At 43.9% G+C, this 18,535-nt stretch overlaps 1 protein-coding gene across 1 annotated transcript in view; it reads left to right on the top strand.

The window, feature by feature from the left end:
* LOC138672139 (uncharacterized) overlaps positions 1 to 18,535 on the top strand; it is an 84,255-nt gene that overhangs the window by 45,165 nt on the left and 20,555 nt on the right. Inside the window, exon 9 of the mRNA XM_069760170.1 lies at positions 3,370 to 3,420. Coding sequence (XP_069616271.1) covers positions 3,370 to 3,420 — 51 coding nt within the window. The remainder of the gene's footprint in view (positions 1 to 3,369; positions 3,421 to 18,535) is intronic.

An 18,535-nucleotide genomic window follows, 5' to 3' on the forward strand; every position in this document is an offset into this window, starting at 1 on the left:
AAGAGAACTGAGGTGCTATAACTAACCACAGATATTTACTATGCCCAGGCAACGCCGGGCTCTTCAGCTAGTATTTACATATATATGTAAACGGCTGAATGGGTGGAAATGACACTGTAGGATAGGTAATAATTATCTTTATTTTAATATAGCGCTAACATATTCCGCAGCGCTCTACAGTTTTGAATACATTATCATCACTGTCCCAATCTAAATTCCCTGTCAGTTTGTCTTTGCAATGTGGGAGGAAACCCACACAAACACGGGGAGAACATACAAACTCCTTGCAGATGTTGTCCTTGTTAGGATTTGAACCCAGGACTCCAGCGCTGCAAGGCTGCAGTGCAAACTACTGAGCCAACGTGCTGCCCACCGTGATAGGTAATTAATATCAGATCAATAGAGATTCAATACCTGACATCCCCACCTATCAGCTGTTCTTGGTGCTGGCAGCAGCCAGATGTTAGCAGTTGCAGAGCTAAATACCACATCTGCATAGCAGGCGCTCTCGAGTACTGCAAATCCGCCCCTATGGACATACAGTATCTTTCAACGGCTATTGCGCGGTTGTCAGATCTGTGCTGCTCAGCTCTGCAACTGCTAAAATTTGGCTGCTGACAGCACAACAATGGCTGATCAATAGGGGTGCCTGGTGTCGGACCTCCACTGATCTGACATTGATGAGATCCATAGGCTATCAATATAAAAATAGTGGAGCAACCCTTTAAAATAATAAGATGCATTTTACCCAAGATTTTTACTCATTTTTTCAGTTTTTGAAATAATCTCTTCAGTAAAAACTCCCAGCCCCTACAAAGTACATCTAATAGTGTACGTCTCATACATGGGCTGTAAGCCTTCTCAGTAAAATTATCCCTTCAGAGACTGAACATAATGGAAAAATATAATGACTGTAATTATGTTTTAAGTGTAATTTTCCTGTCACCACATTCTTTTATGTATTGCTTATATAATTGTTATTAATAAAATAGCTTTACCTACTGCAAACCTTCATCTTATGCTGCTGATACCAGAGGAGATGAATTTAACACCTACACATTATCTGTAATTCTGTCTATATCGAGCACCATCTCTTGAATTAGGTGCTTACGATACACATAAAGATTCATACATTTCCACCAATGTTGTCACACATTGCATTGGCAATATTGGTTATCTTTCTAGTGGATATGCATTAGAATTCTGATTGGCAGAACTCATTTGCCACTTCTATATTTCCAAATACTATGATAAAGAGTATGGTCCATCTATAGCCCAACCAGTCAGACTTTTATGGCTTATCCCATAGATGTGCCATGAAAGCGGTTCTTTGTGAAATCTTTTAAAATCACCTTAGTTAACTCGCATGCACCTACTTCTAAGATATTTTGGTATATTGGTAGGAAACCTAATGTTCTCAGGTCTTCATGTACCAGCCTGTCATTACCTTTTTTGAGAAACATGTTCTTAAAGTCACATGGTCTACAACTAAAACTTTTTAAAGAGGACCTTTCACCAGTTTTGGCCTGTTAAACTGACCAGATTGTGAAATAATGGCTGCAGAGGTGTATGAAACAAATGTTTTTCTAATTTATCCTCTTTGTTGTTGAGATATTCACTTGTAAATTTATAGGTTTTTATGGTGGCCTTACCTGAGCTTCTTCTCTGGGGATGCATACTTCTGCCCCCTTCATGATGTTGACCAATCATGAGCAAGCAGCAACATACAAGGGAAAGAAGAACAAGCCCCTACAATAGCTTAAACCAGTTTTCTTAGTAGGAGACATGTAACGACAGACAGCCCTGTTCTCATTGTAATCAAACAGAGCTCTGTAATGTTACCAAAGTGCCTGAAGCAGAGCAGAAATGAGTGTGATTTCATCCCCCCACAATGACTGCAGTGAGATGAAAGCTGAAAAGTGTCTATAATCAAACTCATCTCTGCTCTGCTCCTGGCACTTTATAATCAGACACTGCTGTGAGATCTGTGAGGAGAGCAGACTGTCTGTCATTACATGTCTCACATAAGAGAATCTGCTTTCCTCACTGATCTCATTGCAGAGCTGTGTATGATTACAAAGTGTCAGGAGGAAGAGAGCAGACATGAGTCTGATTACAAACAGCTTTCAGCTTTCAGCTCATGGCAATCAGTGTGAGGGGAGGGGCAGTACAGCAGAGCTGAGTTTTGTCTCATTATAAACAATCCAAGCAGCTTTCCTCTCACAATGAGGTCAGCTTTGCTGAACTGCAGTTACACTCACACTCACTACCTTGACCTGAGAGCTCATCTGTACTTTACTCCTGTCACTTTGTAATGAAACACAGCTCTGCAGTGAGATCAGTGAGGAAAACAGACTACAGCTCTGGCAAAAATTAAGAGACCACCACATCAGAACCCTGTCATGGGCAGCCCAATCTCCAGACCTGAACCCCATTGAAAACCTCTGAAATGTAATCAAGAGGATGATGGATAGTCACAAGCCATCAAACAAAGAAGAACTGCTTACATTTTTGCACCAGGAGCAGTATGAAAGACTGGTGGAAAGCATGCCAAGATGCATGAAAGCTGTGATTAAAAATCATGGTTATTCCACAAAATATTGATTTCTGAACTCTTCCTGAGTTAAAACATTATTATTGTTGTTTGATGATTATGATTATGAACTTGTTTTCTTTGCATTTTTTGAGGTCTGAAAGTACTGAGGTTTTTTTTTTAATTTTTACCATTTCTCCTTTTCAGAAAAAAAATACAAAATTTATTGCTTGGAAATTCGGAGACATGTCAGAAATTTATAGAATAAAAGAACAATTTACATTTTACTCAAAAATATACCTATAAAGAGAAAAATCAGACAAACTGAACTTTTGCAGTGGTCTCTTAATTTTTGCCAGAGCTGTATTTGTCATTACTTGTCTCACACAAGAGAAAACTGTGGCTAATCTATTGCTTGGACATGTTCTTTTCCCTGCATGTCCCTGCCTGCTTATGATTGGTCAACCTCATGCAGGGGAAGCAGTAAACACACCCAGTGACAACTCTGTTAATACCCAGTTGTACTATGACATAAATTATAACCTAAATGTTACAAGCTAATATCTCTGCACTGGAGAAAATAAATAAATAAAATAAAAATTACGTTTTGCCAATATGCTCAGCCACTATTTAATGAAGTGGACAGTTTAGCATGCTCAAACTGGTGAATGTTCCTCTTTAAGCAATACTGAATAATTTTGATTCATTGAAGCAACTATTAGCCTAATCATCCTACTCCCTACTTCAGCGCATATTGGGAGCTGAAAAATGGCCAAGACGCTCCCGGCTGCATTTATAATGATAATCTATTATATTGATATATTCCTTTATTGTAGGGTCTGATGAAAATGCACTGCCTGCACCTCAGGGTTCACTGAACAAAACTGGTAAGCAATTTGTCATGAAGTTGCATTTTGTAAGTTGGTTAGGAATACTAAATGTGTTTTTTTCATGCTTGTGTTCATCAGACCAAAGGTTCACATTTATTAATGCTTGACACAGAGGTGTCACCTAAATCTGGTGCTCTATACACAATGAGCTGAGGCATTACAGCTGTTTATTTAGAAGTATCTTGGGGATAATTTCTGTTATTTAAGGTTGCTATGTTTGTTAATAAACAGTGGACTAAATCAAAGTATGAGACCACCTGTCTCAATGAATAGAAGACAACTTTGAGATTATACAAACTACCGTCATAGTTTTAGTTCATATTTAGATATTTGCAATGCAGAAAAAGGGATTTGTAGTTGTTATGTTTCTCCAATATTCTTAATGTTCTAATATTCTATGAAAATACTCATTCTACCATAAACAGTGTCAGACTGGGGTGCCAAGGGCCCACCAATAACATTGACTTTGGGGTCCCACTTTTCACCTGCATACAAATATTACACAATCCTGGTTCACAAATGTAACTACATTTCTACAGTATATAATTATAAATTGCGTAGTTTGGTTAATGAATGATGAGATGCAGCTTTTTTTCTGTACAGAGTGAATTAAGTGAATTATGACAAGTACTGCCCATGCAGGAAGGTTGGGGGCCAATGTCTGCACAGGGGCCCACCGGGGATTCCACTGTTCCCCTATTGGCCAGTCCGAGCCTGACTGTAAATCACCTTAGTTCTTGGTTAATAATAGCCTTGAACACACATTAAACTTTGTGTTATTGCGCCTAGGTTCTCAAATTATAGTACATGTAACTCAAGGCATTGCTCTGTAACTGATCTTCCTACTCAAAGCTGGGAAAGAACATGGCCATCATTGTTAGACATTCTGGAGGCTATGAGGAGCTGTGTCACATAGTCACCTATTGTTTTGGCAGACGATTCCATTTTCTCTCTTCTGTCCATCCCATTATCATTCCTCGTCTGTCACATCTCTGTGTTCTTACTACGATCAGTGCAAAAAGGGAATGCAAACATACAGCAAAGTAGGAAGCCTCTCTTGTTCTGACACACTCATGATACATGGATGACCATGTATTGAATGACTGCCATTTTATATTATTTTATACTGCCTACAGTAAAATCTCTCATGACAAGGTAACAGCTTTAAAGTGAACCTATCAGCTGATACATGCTGCCCAAACCGTGAGCAAGCATGTACATTATCAGCCTCTGGCTGTATGATCACAGCTATATACGCTGCAGCATTTCAGAGAAAAACAGACTTTTATTAGCCGCAGGGGACTGAACGGCACTATTGACTAGTCCTTAAAGCAGGTCCCTGGTGGTTGCCTATACGTGCACGTAGGCAGAAGCTTGCCAATCAGTATCAGCGGGACGGGAAAATCCCCCGGGGACACACCTGTACAACTAGTCAATAGTGCTCGGTCCCCGCGGCCAGGGCTGCCATCAGGGCATTTGTGCCCTGACTGGCATATGTGGCCCGATGAGCAGAAAGGGCCCGCATCAGGCCCTGTCTCTTCTGCTCATCGGGCCCCAGCAGCAGGATTCTGTCGGTGCAGAAATTGAACCTGTGTCCAAGACGGAGGTTCCGTTCAACTCTATTGCCATGCGGGCCCGCACAGTAAGGCTACGTGCACACGTTGCGGAAAGTCCTGCAGATTTTTCCGGACTGATCTTGGTAAATCCGCAGGTAAACCGCACTGTGGATTACCTGTGGAACTACCGCAGATTTACCGCAATATTTTTGCGTATTTTGTGCAGATTCCTGTTATGGAGCAGATGTAAACTGCTGCAGAATCCGCACAAATTATTGACATGCTGCACTGCAGATTTTGTTTTCCATAGGTTTACATTGTACTGTAAACGCATGGAAAGCTGCTGCGAATCCGCAGCGGCCAATCCACTGCGGATCCGCAGCAAAATCCGCAGCGTGTGCACATACCCTAATAGCCACCAGCCAATCGGAGGCTGCCACCTGACGTCAGCACGCATGTTGCCAGGGTATGACGTCATTGTCATTTGCCGGTGAGTCCGTGCTTGAAATGTCTGGAGGGAACATCGCCGCAGGAATGCGGCCAGGTAAGGAGAAAGTTTTTGTTTTTATTTTTATTGAAAGCGACAAACTCGGGGCAGAATGGAGAAACGGGGCAGAATGGAGACACAGGGCAGAATGGAGACACGGGACAGAATGGAGACACGGAGCAGAATGGAGACACGGAGCAGAATGGAGACACCGGAGCAGGATGGGAGACACGGGGGCAGGATGTAAACTGTTATGACCTGGTGATAAGGACAATAATGGACCTGGTGGTTAAGAGCACACTGAATGAACTGATAGTTACAAATAATATAGGACGAGCTCTGAGACGTGGGAACTCTGCTGACCGCAATCCCTAATCCTATCACACACACTAGAAATAGCCGTGGATTGCTCCTAACGCTCCCTATGCAACTCGGCACAGCCTAAGGAACTAGCTAGCCCTGAAGATAGAAAAATAAAGCCTACCTTCCAGCAAGCAAGACAAAAATTAAAATAGCAAGCTGGACAGAAAAATAGCAAACAAAGAAAAACAAGCAGGAACTTAGCTTCTGCTGGGAAGACAGGTCACAAGAACGATCCAGGAGTGAACTAGACCAATACTGGAACATTGACAGGTGGCATGGAGCAATGATCTAAGTGGAGTTAAATAGAGCAGCCAGCTAACGAATTAACCTCGTCACCTGTGGAAGGAAACTCAGAAGCCGAAGTACCATTCATGACCACAGGAGGGAGCTTGACAACAGAATTCACAACAGTACCCCCCCTTGAGGAGGGGTCACCGAACCCTCACAAGAGCCCCCAGGCCGACCAGGACGAGCCAAATGAAAGGCACGAACCAGATCGGCAGCATGAACATCGGAGGCAAAGACCCAGGAATTATCTTCCTGACCATAACCCTTCCACTTGACCAGGTACTGGAGTTTCCGTCTCGAAATACGAGAATCCAAAATCTTCTCCACCACATACTCCAACTCCCCCTCAACCAACACCGGGGCAGGAGGATCAACGGATGGCACCACAGGCGCCACGTACTTCCGCAACAACGACCTATGGAATACATTATGGATGGCAAAAGAAGCCGGAAGGGTCAAACGAAACGACACAGGATTGAGAACCTCAGAAATCCTATACGGACCAATGAAACGAGGCTTAAACTTAGGAGAGTAAACCTTCATAGGAACATAACGAGACGACAACCAAACCAAATCCCCAACACGAAGTCGGGGACCCACACAGCGCCGGCGGTTAGCGAAACGTTGAGCCTTCTCCTGGGACAATGTTAAATTGTCCACCACATGAGTCCAAATCTGCTGCAACCTATCCACCACAGTATCTACACCAGGACAGTCCGAAGATTCAACCTGCCCTGAAGAGAAACGAGGATGGAAACCAGAATTGCAGAAAAACGGCGAAACCAAAGTAGCCGAGCTGGCCCGATTATTAAGGGCGAACTCAGCCAAAAGCAAAAAGGACACCCAATCATCCTGATCAGCAGAAACAAAGCATTTCAGATATGTTTCCAAAGTCTGATTTGTTCGTTCGGTTTGGCCATTTGTCTGAGGATGGAAAGCCGAGGAAAAAGACAAATCAATGCCCATCCTAGCACAAAAGGCTCGCCAAAACCTCGAAACAAACTGGGAACCTCTGTCCGAAACGATGTTCTCCGGAATGCCATGTAAACGAACCACATGCTGGAAAAACAATGGCACCAAATCAGAGGAGGAAGGCAATTTAGACAAGGGTACCAAATGGACCATCTTAGAGAAGCGATCACAAACCACCCAAAGGGCAAAAGCAACCCACTGGCACGAGAACAGCAGGGCTTAGCCCGAGCACAAGTCCCACAGGACTGCACAAATGAACTCACATCCCGCGACAAAGACGGCCACCAAAAGGATCTAGCCACCAAATCTCTGGTACCAAAGATTCCAGGATGACCAGCCAACACCGAACAATGAACCTCAGAGATAACTCTACTAGTCCATTTATCAGGTACAAACAGTTTCTCCGCTGGGCAACGGTCAGGTCTATCAGCCTGAAATTTTTGCAGCACCCGCCGCAAATCAGGGGAGATGGCAGACAAAATTACCCCCTCTTTGAGAATACCCGCCGGCTCAGGAACACCCGGAGAGTCGGGCACAAAACTCCTTGACAGGGCATCAGCCTTCACATTCTTAGAGCCTGGAAGGTACGAAACCACAAAATCAAAGCGGGAGAAAAATAGCGACCAACGAGCCTGTCTAGGATTCAACCGTTTGGCAGACTCGAGATAAGTCAAATTCTTGTGATCCGTCAAGACCACCACGCGATGCTTGGCTCCTTCAAGCCAATGACGCCACTCCTCGAATGCCCACTTCATGGCCAACAACTCTCGATTGCCAACATCATAATTGCACTCAGCAGGCGAAAACTTTCTAGAAAAGAAGGCACATGGTTTCATCACCGAGCCATCAGAACTTCTTTGCGACAAAACAGCCCCTGCTCCAATCTCAGAAGCATCAACCTCAACCTGAAACGGGAGCGAAACATCTGGCTGGCACAACACAGGGGAAGAAGAAAAATGACGCTTCAACTCCTGAAAAGCTTCCACAGCCGCAGAAGACCAATTGACCACATCAGCACCCTTCTTGGTCAAATCAGTCAACGGTTTAGCAACACTAGAAAAATTACTGATGAAGCGACGATAAAAATTAGCAAAGCCCAGGAACTTTTGCAGACTCTTCACAGATGTCGGCTGAGTCCAATCATAAATGGCCTGGACTTTAACAGGGTCCATCTCGATAGTAGAAGGGGAAAAAATGAAACCCAAAAATGAAACCTTCTGAACTCCAAAGAGACACTTTGACCCCTTCACAAACAAAGAATTCGCACGAAGGACCTGGAACACCATTCTGACCTGCTTCACGTGAGACTCCCAATCATCCGAAAAGACCAAAATATCATCCAAATATACAATCAGGAATTTATCCAGGTACTCTCGGAAGATGTCATGCATAAAGGACTGAAATACTGATGGAGCATTGGAAAGCCCAAATGGCATAACCAGGTACTCAAAATGGCCCTCGGGCGTATTAAATGCTGTTTTCCATTCATCGCCCTGTTTAATACGCACAAGATTATACACACCACGAAGATCTATCTTGGTGAACCAACAAGCCCCCTTAATTCGAGCAAATAAATCAGACAGCAGCGGCAAAGGATACTGAAATTTGACTGTGATCTTATTAAGAAGGCGGTAATCAATACAAGGTCTCAAAGAACCATCCTTCTTGGCCACAAAAAAAGAACCCAGCTCCCAATGGTGACGACGACGGGCGAATATGACCCTTCTCCAAGGATTCCTTTACATAACTCCGCATAGCGGCGTGCTCTGGCACAGATGAATTGAACAGTCGGCCCTTAGGAAACTTACTACCAGGAATCAAATTGATAGCACAATCGCAATCCCTATGAGGAGGTAGGGCACTGGATTTGGGCTCATCAAATACATCCCGGTAATCCGACAAAAACTCCGGGACTTCAGAAGGGGTGGATGACGAAATAGACAAAAATGGAACATCACCATGTACCCCCTGACAACCCCAGCTGGACATAGACATTGATTTCCAATCCAATACTGGATTATGGACCTGTAGCCATGGCAACCCCAAAACGACCACATCATGCAGATTATGCAACACCAAAAAGCGAATATCCTCCTGATGTGCAGGAGCCATGCACATGGTCAATTGGGTCCAGTACTGAGGCTTATTCTTGGCCAAAGGCGTAGCATCAATTCCTCTCAATGGAATAGGATACTGCAAGAGCTCCAAGAAAAAACCACAGCGCCTGGCAAACTCCAAGTCCATCAAATTCAGGGCAGCGCCTGAATCCACAAATGCCATAACAGAATAGGATGACAAAGAGCAAATCAGAGTAACGGACAAAAGAAATTTCGACTGTACCGTACCAAATGGTGGCAGACCTAGCGAAACGCTTAGTGCGCTTAGGACAATCGGAGATAGCATGAGTGGAATCACCACAGCAAAAACACAGCCCATTCCGACGTCTGTGTTCTTGCCGTTCAGCTCTGGTCAAAGTCCTATCACATTGCATAGGCTCAGGTCTATGCTCAGATAATACCGCCAAATGGTGCACAGCTTTACGCTCACGCAAGGGTCGATCGATCTGAATGGCCAAAGACATAGACTCATTCAGACCAGCAGGCATGGGGAATCCCACCATGACATCCTTAAGGGCTTCAGAGAGACCCTTTCTGAAAATTGCTGCCAGGGCACATTCATTCCACTGAGTGAGTACAGACCACTTCCTAAACTTCTGACAATATATCTCTACCTCATCCTGACCCTGACACAGAGCCAGCGAGATTTTCTCTGCCTGATCCACTGAATTAGGTTCATCATAAAGCAATCCGAGCACCAGAAAAAACGCATCAACATCACGCAATGCCGAATCTCCTGGCGCAAGGAAAAATGCCCAGTCTTGAGGGTCGCCACGTAACAAAGAAATAATGATTTTCACTTGTTGAACAGGGTCACCTGAGGAGCGAGGTTTCAGAGCAAGAAACAATTTACAATTATTTTTGAAATTCAGAAACTTAGATCTATCCCCCAAAAACAAATCAGGAATTGGAATCCTAGGCTCTAACATCAGATCCTGAACCACAAAATCTTGAATGTTTTGTACCCTTGCAGTGAGATTATTCATACAAAAGGACAGACCTTGAATGTCCATATCTACACCTGTATCCTGAACCACCCAGAGGTAAAGGGGAAATGAGAGACAAAACACACTGCAAAGAAAAAAAAAATGGTCTCAGAACTTCTCTTATCCCTCTATTGAGATGCATTAATACTTTGTGCCACCTGTACTGTTATGACCTGGTGGTAAGGACAATAATGGACCTGGTGGTTAAGAGCACACTGAATGACCTGATAGTTACAAATAATATAGGACGAGCTCTGAGACGTGGGAACTCTGCTGACCGCAATCCCTAATCCTATCACACACACTAGAAATAGCCATGGATTGCTCCTAACGCTCCCTATGCAACTCGGCACAGCCTAAGGAACTAGCTAGCCCTGAAGATAGAAAAATAAAGCCTACCTTGCCTCAGAGAAATTCCCCAAAGGAAAACGCAGCCCCCCACATATAATGACTGTGAGTAAAGATGAAAATACAAACACAGAGATGAAATAGATTTAGCAAAGTGAGGCCCGACTTACTGAACAGACTGAGGATAGGAAAGGTAACTTTGCGGTCAGCACAAAAAACTACAAAAAGACCACGCAGAGGGCGCAAAAGACCCTCCGCACCGACTCACGGTGCGGAGGCGCTCCCTCTGCGTCCCAGAGCTTCCAGCAAGCAAGACAAAAATCAAAATAGCAAGCTGGACAGAAAAATAGCAAACAAAGAAAAACAAGCAGGAACTTAGCTTCTGCTGGGAAGACTGGTCACAAGAACGATCCAGGAGTGAACTAGACCAATACTGGAACATTGACAGGTGGCATGGAGCAATGATCTAAGTGGAGTTAAATAGAGCAGCCAGCTAACGAATTAACCTTGTCACCTGTGGAAGGAAACTCAGAAGCCGAAGTACCATTCATGACCACAGGAGGGAGCTTGACAACAGAATTCACAACAGTAAACACATGGTGCAAAATGGAGATATGGGGCAAAAAGGAGACACTGGGTAGGATGGAGACATGGGGGCAGGATGGGAGACACGGGAGCAGGATGTAAACACATGGTGCAGAATGGAGACATGGAGGAGAATGGAGACACGGGGCAGGATGGAGACACAGGGAAGGGTGTAAAGACATGGTACAGAATGGAGACACGGGGGCAGAATGGAAACATGGGCAGGATGGAGACACAGGGCAGGATGGGAGACACGAGGGCAGGATGTAAATACATGGTGCACAATGAGGTCGTGGGACAGAATGGAGACGCGGGGGCAGGATGGAGACATGGGGCAGAATGGAGACATGGGGCAGGATGGGAGACACAGGGGCAGGATGGGAGACATGGGGGCAGGATGAGTGACATGGGGGCAGGATGGGTGACATGGGGGCAGGATGGGAGACACGGGGGAAGGATGTAAACACATGGTGCAGAATGGAGACTTGGGGCAGAATGGAGACACAGGGAAGGATGTAAAGACATGGTGCAGAATGGAGACACCGGGGCAAAATGGAGACACAGGGGCAGGATGGAGACACAGGGGCAGGATGGAGACACAGGGCAGGATGGGAGACACGATGGCAGGATGTAAACACATGGTGCACAATGGAGTCATGGACAGAATGGAGACGAGGGGGCAGAATGGAGACACGTGGCAGGATGGAGACATGGGGCAGGATGGAGACACAGGAAAGGCTGGAGACAAATGGGGCAGGATGGAGACAGATTGGGCAGGAATATGGGGCAGGATGGAGACAGATGGGGCAGGATGGAGACAGATTGGCCAGGGTTATGGGGCAGGATGAAGACAGATGGGGCAAGATCATGGTGCAGGATGGAGACACATTGTGCAGGATCATGGGGCAGGATGGATACGATGGAGACAGATGGGGCAGGATCATGGGACAGATGGGGCAGAGTCATGGGACAGATGGAGCAGGATCATGGGAAAGGTGGGGCAGAATGGAGACAGATGAGGAGATCATATGGGGGCAGAATGGATATTCATGAGGGCAGGATGGGAGAACATATGGCTGGAGCCAGGAATGAGATAAACTGGGTCAGGAAGGGGGATATTATTACCATAGGGGCTAGTTATTAGTATTATTATTATTTATTTATATAGCACAATTGATTCCATGGTGCTGTACATGAGAAGGGGTTACATACAAATTAGAGATATCACTTACAGTAAACAAACTAACAATCACAGACTGATACAGAGGAGAGATGACCCTGCCCTTGAGGACTTACATTCTACAGGATGGTGGAGAAGGAGACAGTAGGTTGAGGGTTGCAGCAGCTCCAGTGTTAGTGAGGCAGTAGCTCTGGCAGTGGTGAGGAGGCAGCGGGATCATTGCAGGCTGTAAGTTTTCTTGAAGAGGTGGGTTCAGTCTGAAGGATCCGAATGTGGTTGGACAAAGAATTGCAGAGGATGGGGGATATTCGGGAGAAGACTTGGAGGTGGTTGGGTGAGGAGCAAATAAGTGTGAAGGAGAGAAAGTGGTCTTGGGAGGACCGGAGATTACGTGAGGTGTGAGGGTGTTAACAGGGAGGCCACAGATTTAAGGGATGTTATTACAGCAGTGATGCATTTATTTTATTTTTTGAGGACACTGTTTTAAATGGAGGGGGTGGTCCTGTTACTGGGCAGAGCGACACTGTGTTGCCTTTTTTCCTTCATCTGGTATAGTGTAGAAGTTGGGAAAAAATTAAGTAATGTGTTCTGCAAGCGGAGTTCTAGATAACTGTGTTATTTCCTGCAGAGACAATCCCTGGCTGGAAGAAGTGATGGTGATCTGTGCTGGATAAAGATGAAAAGCGAAGATGAAGGACTTCACATAGAGACGTCACTGGTGAGTAAGTGTGTTACCTGTACAATGACACTATACACTGTATACTATATACAGAGGTCCTATCTGCAGTGTCACCAGGGATCACTGTATTACCTTTACACTGACACTATATACAGAGCTCCTGTGTATTTTGTCACTGGTTATCCTTGTATTACCTATACACTGACACTATATACAGAGCTCCTGTGTATAATGTCACTGGTGATCACTGTATTAACTGTACACTAACACTATATACAGAGCTCCTGTGTATAATGTCACTGGTGATCCTTGTATTACCTGTACACTGACACTATATACAGAGCTCCTGTGTATAATGTAACTGGTGATCACTGTCTGTACACTGACACTATATACAGAGCTCCTGTTTATAATGTCACTGGTGATCCCAGTATTACCTGTACACTATACACTATATACAGTGCGCCTGTGTATAATGTCACTGGTGATCCCTGTATTACCTGTACACTGACACTATATACAGATCTCCTGTGTATAACAAGTATCAAATATTAATAGTAAAGCCGCACCCTATAATGGCAATGTCTCTATGGACAGCAGAGTGCACGTCCTCACCAGGGGATCCATCCCAGTAGGTAAATCCAGAAGCGCATGAAGAGAAGGACAGCACCACAGCAATTGTGAAAAAACAGCTCCCGTATTTACTCTGCCATCTGCAACGTTTCGGTCCGTGGACCTTTTTCAAGCCTTTTTGTCCTTCTCTTCATGCGCTCCTGTGTATAACGTCACTGGTGATCCCTGTATTACCTGTTCACTGACACTATATACAGATCTATTGTGTATAATGTCACTGGTGATCACTGTATTACCTTTACACTGACACTATATACAGAGCTTCTGTGTATAATGTCACCGGTGATCACTGCATTACCTGTACACAGACGCTGCATACCAAGTACAGATTTCCTGTGTATAATGTCACTGGTGATCACTGTATTACCTGTACACTATACACTCTATACAGATCTACTGTGTATAATGTAACTGGTGATCCCAATATTACCTGTACACTATACACTACATACAGTGCTCCTGTGTATAATGTCACTGGTGATCCCTGTATTACCTGTACATTGACACTATATACAGATCTCCTGTGTAGAATGTCACTGGTGATCCCTGTATTACCTGTACACTGACACTATATACAGATCTACTGTGTATAATGTAACTGGTGATCACTGTATTACCTGTACACTATACACTATATACAGATCTACTGTGTATAATGTAACTGGTGATCCCAGTATTACCTGTACACTGACACTATATACAGATCTCCTGTGTAGAACGTCACTGGTGATCCCTGTATTACCTGTACACTGACACTATATACAGATCTCCTGTGTAGAATGTCACTGGTGATCCCTGTATTACTTGTACACTGACACTATATACAGATTTGTAGAATGTAAGCCCACAAGGGCAGGGTCCTCTCCCCTCTGTATCAGTCTGTCATTGTTATTTTGTTTACTGTAAGTGATATCTGTAACTTGTATGTAACCCCTTCTCATGTAAAGCACCATGGAATCAATGGTGCTATATAAATAATAATAATCTACTGTGTATAATGTCACTGGTGATTACTGTATTACCTGTATACTGACACTATATACAGAGCTCCTGTGTATAATGTCACCGGTGATCACTGCATTACCTGTACACAGACACTGCATACTAAGTACAGATCTCCTGTGTATAATGGCACTTATGGTGATAGTATTGTTTATTTTTATTAATGGTCAGTATTGTAGTATTCAGTCACTATGTGGTGGTAATATGTTGACAGGCCATGGTGTGGCAGTATTTGTTTCTTGTATGTGCTATTATTTGGTCACTATGTGGTGGTAATATGTGGTCTGGTCATGGTGTAGTGGTGTTTATCCCTTGTATGTGCTATTATTCGGTCACTGTGTGGTTGTAATATGTAATCTGATCATGTTGTGTTGGTATTTGTTCCTTGTATGTAGTATTATTGGTCACCATGTGGTGGTAAAATGTGGTCTGTACATGGTGCAATGGTATTTGTCCCTTGTATGTGATATTATTGGGTCACTGTGGTGGTAATATGTGGTCTGGACATGGTGTGGCAGTATTTGTGCCTTGTATGTGGTATTATAGGTCACTATGTTGTGCTAATATGGTGTCTGGTCATGGTACGGGGGTATTTGTCCTTTGTATGTGATATTACGATACGATACACTTTATTGATCCCGTGGGAAATTATGGTATCACAGCAGCACGACTTAAATCATAAAAATCATAAAGGAATTACATAGTTGACATGACAGTTTGTTGACAGAAGAACATTATACATTAGAATAGGACATACACAACAAGTGAACTGAAATGTAGAGAAATAAGTAGACATTCACCTTGGTGGTTTAACCCTAATGTTATTGTTGTACATTCCCATGGCAGTTGGCACAAACGATTTCCTATATTTTTCCTTCTTACACCTCAGAAGTATTAGCCGGTTACTGAAGGTGCTCTTCTGTCTCATGAATAGCTCATATAGTGGATGTGCATTATTGTTCATAATTGCCATACACTTTTTCAGAGTTCTTTTCTCCACTACCTCCCCAAAAGAGTCCAGATTACAGCCGACAGCAGAACTTGTCTTCTTAATAATCTTATTCAGCTTATTAGCATCAGAGGCCCGCACACTACTACCCCAGCACGTGATTGCAAAAAAGATGGCACTTGCCACCACAGATTGGTAGAACATTTCTAACATTTTGCTACACACATTAAAAGACCTCAGTTTCCTTAGGAAATACAGTCTGCTCATCCCCTTCTTGTAGACAAACTCTGAGTGGCATCTCCAGTCCAGTTTGCTATCCAAATGGACCCCCAAATATTTGTAACTCTCCACCTGCTCTACCTCCTGACCAGCAATAGTGATCGGTAAGCATTCCATCTTTATCCTGCTATAGTTGGCCACCAACTCCTTAGTTTTCTTAACATTTAGTTGTAGATAGTTACCATTGCACCAATCCACGAAATTCGACACCACCCTTCTATATTCCTCATCCCCCTGATCTCCCCAAATGCATCCCACAACCACAGAGTCATCTGAAAATTTTTGAAGGTGGCAAAGTTCAGATTTATACTGAAAGTCTGAAGTATACAGTGTGAATAGAAAGGGCGCAAGCACCGTTCCTTGGGGGGCACCTACACTGCTCAGTAATCTGCTTGACACAACTGCTCCCATCTGTACAAACTGTGGTAGATCTGATAGGTAGTCAGTTATCCAATTTCTCATCCCCTCCTCAACCTTCATATCAGTCATCTTTTTGTGTAGTAAAAGTGGCTGCAGGGAGTTAAATGCACTCGAGAAATCGAAGAACATCGCTCGCACCATGGTTCCGTCAGTCTCCAGAAATGAATGTACCCTATGTAACAGAGAAAGGATAGCATCATCCACCCCCAATCTATGTCGGTAAGCAAACTGAAGGGGAACGATAAAAGCATTGACCCTTGGTCTTAAGTGAGCAAGCACTAATCTTTCCAAGGCCTTCATAGCGTGAGATGTTAAGGCTACAGGACGATAGTCATTTAGGGTTGCAGGAGAAGTCATCTTGGGTACCGGCACCAGACAGGAAGTTTTCCATAACACTGGTACCCTCTGTGTTTGTAGACTTCCATTAAATAGGCGCGTAAAGACAGTACACAGCTGGTCTGCACAAACTTTAAGGACACGTGAGCTGAGTCCATCTGGTCCTGCAGCTTTACCAATGTTAAGTGACTTAAACTGCCTCCTCACATCATTTTCGGATACTCTAAAATTGGTCTGCTCATCCTTCAATATCGATGTTGCAGAATTTGCACCCAGTTCCCATCCACTATCAGTTGGCAGTACACATGTACTGCTAAATCTATTGAAATACTCATTCATCTCATTAGCCTTGTCCATTGTTCCTGGATCATTTTCAGGCCTCACCTTAAGCCCAGTCAGTAATTTCATTCCTGACCAAACCTCTCTGGTATTATTGTGGGACAGTTTCTTTTCAAGTTTAATTCTGAAGGCTTCCTGGGCCTCCTTTATTTTATGCTTCAATTCATGCTGTATCATTTTAATTTCCTCTTTGTCACCTAGTTTAAATGCCTTTTTTTTCCTGTTGAGCAAATGCTTCAATTCCTTTGTTATCCATGGCTTGTTGTTTGCAAAACACCTAATCTTTTTAGTGGGCACCAACATATCAGTGCAGAAGTTAATGTAGTCAGTCACTCTACCAACCACTTCATTAACATTTGTATACTCGTCCATTGTCCCAAGCAGCACATCCCAGTCTGTAAGATGAAAGCAATCCTGTAAAGCCTGTTCATTTGTTGGACTCCACATTCTAACTGATTTAATCTTAGCAGGCTGTTTACTAACAACAGGTTGGTAGACTGGTGACAATAGTACAAGATTGTGATCAGACTTCCCCAAGGGCGGCAGGGTAGACTATGAATAAGCATTCTTGACATTCGCATAGAGTAAGTCCAACGTAATTTTGTCACGTGTTGTACATTTAACAAATTGATAGAATTTAGGTAAGGCAGTAGACATTTTAGCCCGGTTAAAATCCCCAGAGATTACAGTAAGCGAGTTGGGGTGTTTCATCTGGAGCCGGGCAATGACTCCTGACAGCACTTCACCTGCAGCCTCATGGTTTGCAGTTGGTGGTATGTACAATACTATTGCACTAACAAGCGAGAATTCTCTAGGAATATAGTAAGGTCTGAGGCCAACAGCTAGCAATTCAATGTTCGGACAACAATGGCGCTCCCTTGCAGTCACATGCCTCTGATTGCACCAACCATTGTTTATGTAGAGTATAACTCCACCGCCCTTTTTTTTGCCGCTCTTCATAGTGTCTCTATCCGCCCGGACCATGTGAAATCCTGGTACTGAAACACTTGAGTCCGGGATCTCGCCACGTAACCATGTTTCAGTAAAACATATCAAACTGCATTCTTTGTATTCCCTCTGGGTCCGTATTAATGCCAGCAGTTCATCCGACTTATTACCCAGTGATTAAACATTCCCCATGATGATGGACGGAACTACAGGTTTAAACCGTCTTCGCCTTGCCTTAAGTTTTTTGCCCGCTCTGCAGCCTCTGTAGGGTCGCCTTACCTCACACGGGACACGTGGTCTACACACTGCAGGAGAAGGCATTAGCCTGCGCAGCTCCAGAAGTTGGCCCCTTGAGTAAGCAACACGTTTATGAACAGACTTAGGGACATCAATCAAAACCTTGCCCATGTTAGTCGCACTAAGACTGTCCGTGTAGGGAGGTATACAGTGCACTCCTCCAGACATAGCTGTGCCAATTTCCAGACAGGTAGTGGCCGCCTGGCAGTAGGTGCGTATAATACCAGTCCTAGGCTGCTAGGTGATCACAAATGCACTGTAAATCCAGATAGCTGCGGGTAGCAGCAAACATCCAAGGGAAACCTTCCAGGGGAGCCAAGGATCAGAAGCATACATCCAGAAAGCTGT

The sequence above is a fragment of the Ranitomeya imitator genome, chromosome 3, assembly GCF_032444005.1.
Source record: "Ranitomeya imitator isolate aRanImi1 chromosome 3, aRanImi1.pri, whole genome shotgun sequence".
NCBI lineage: Eukaryota > Metazoa > Chordata > Amphibia > Anura > Dendrobatidae > Ranitomeya > Ranitomeya imitator.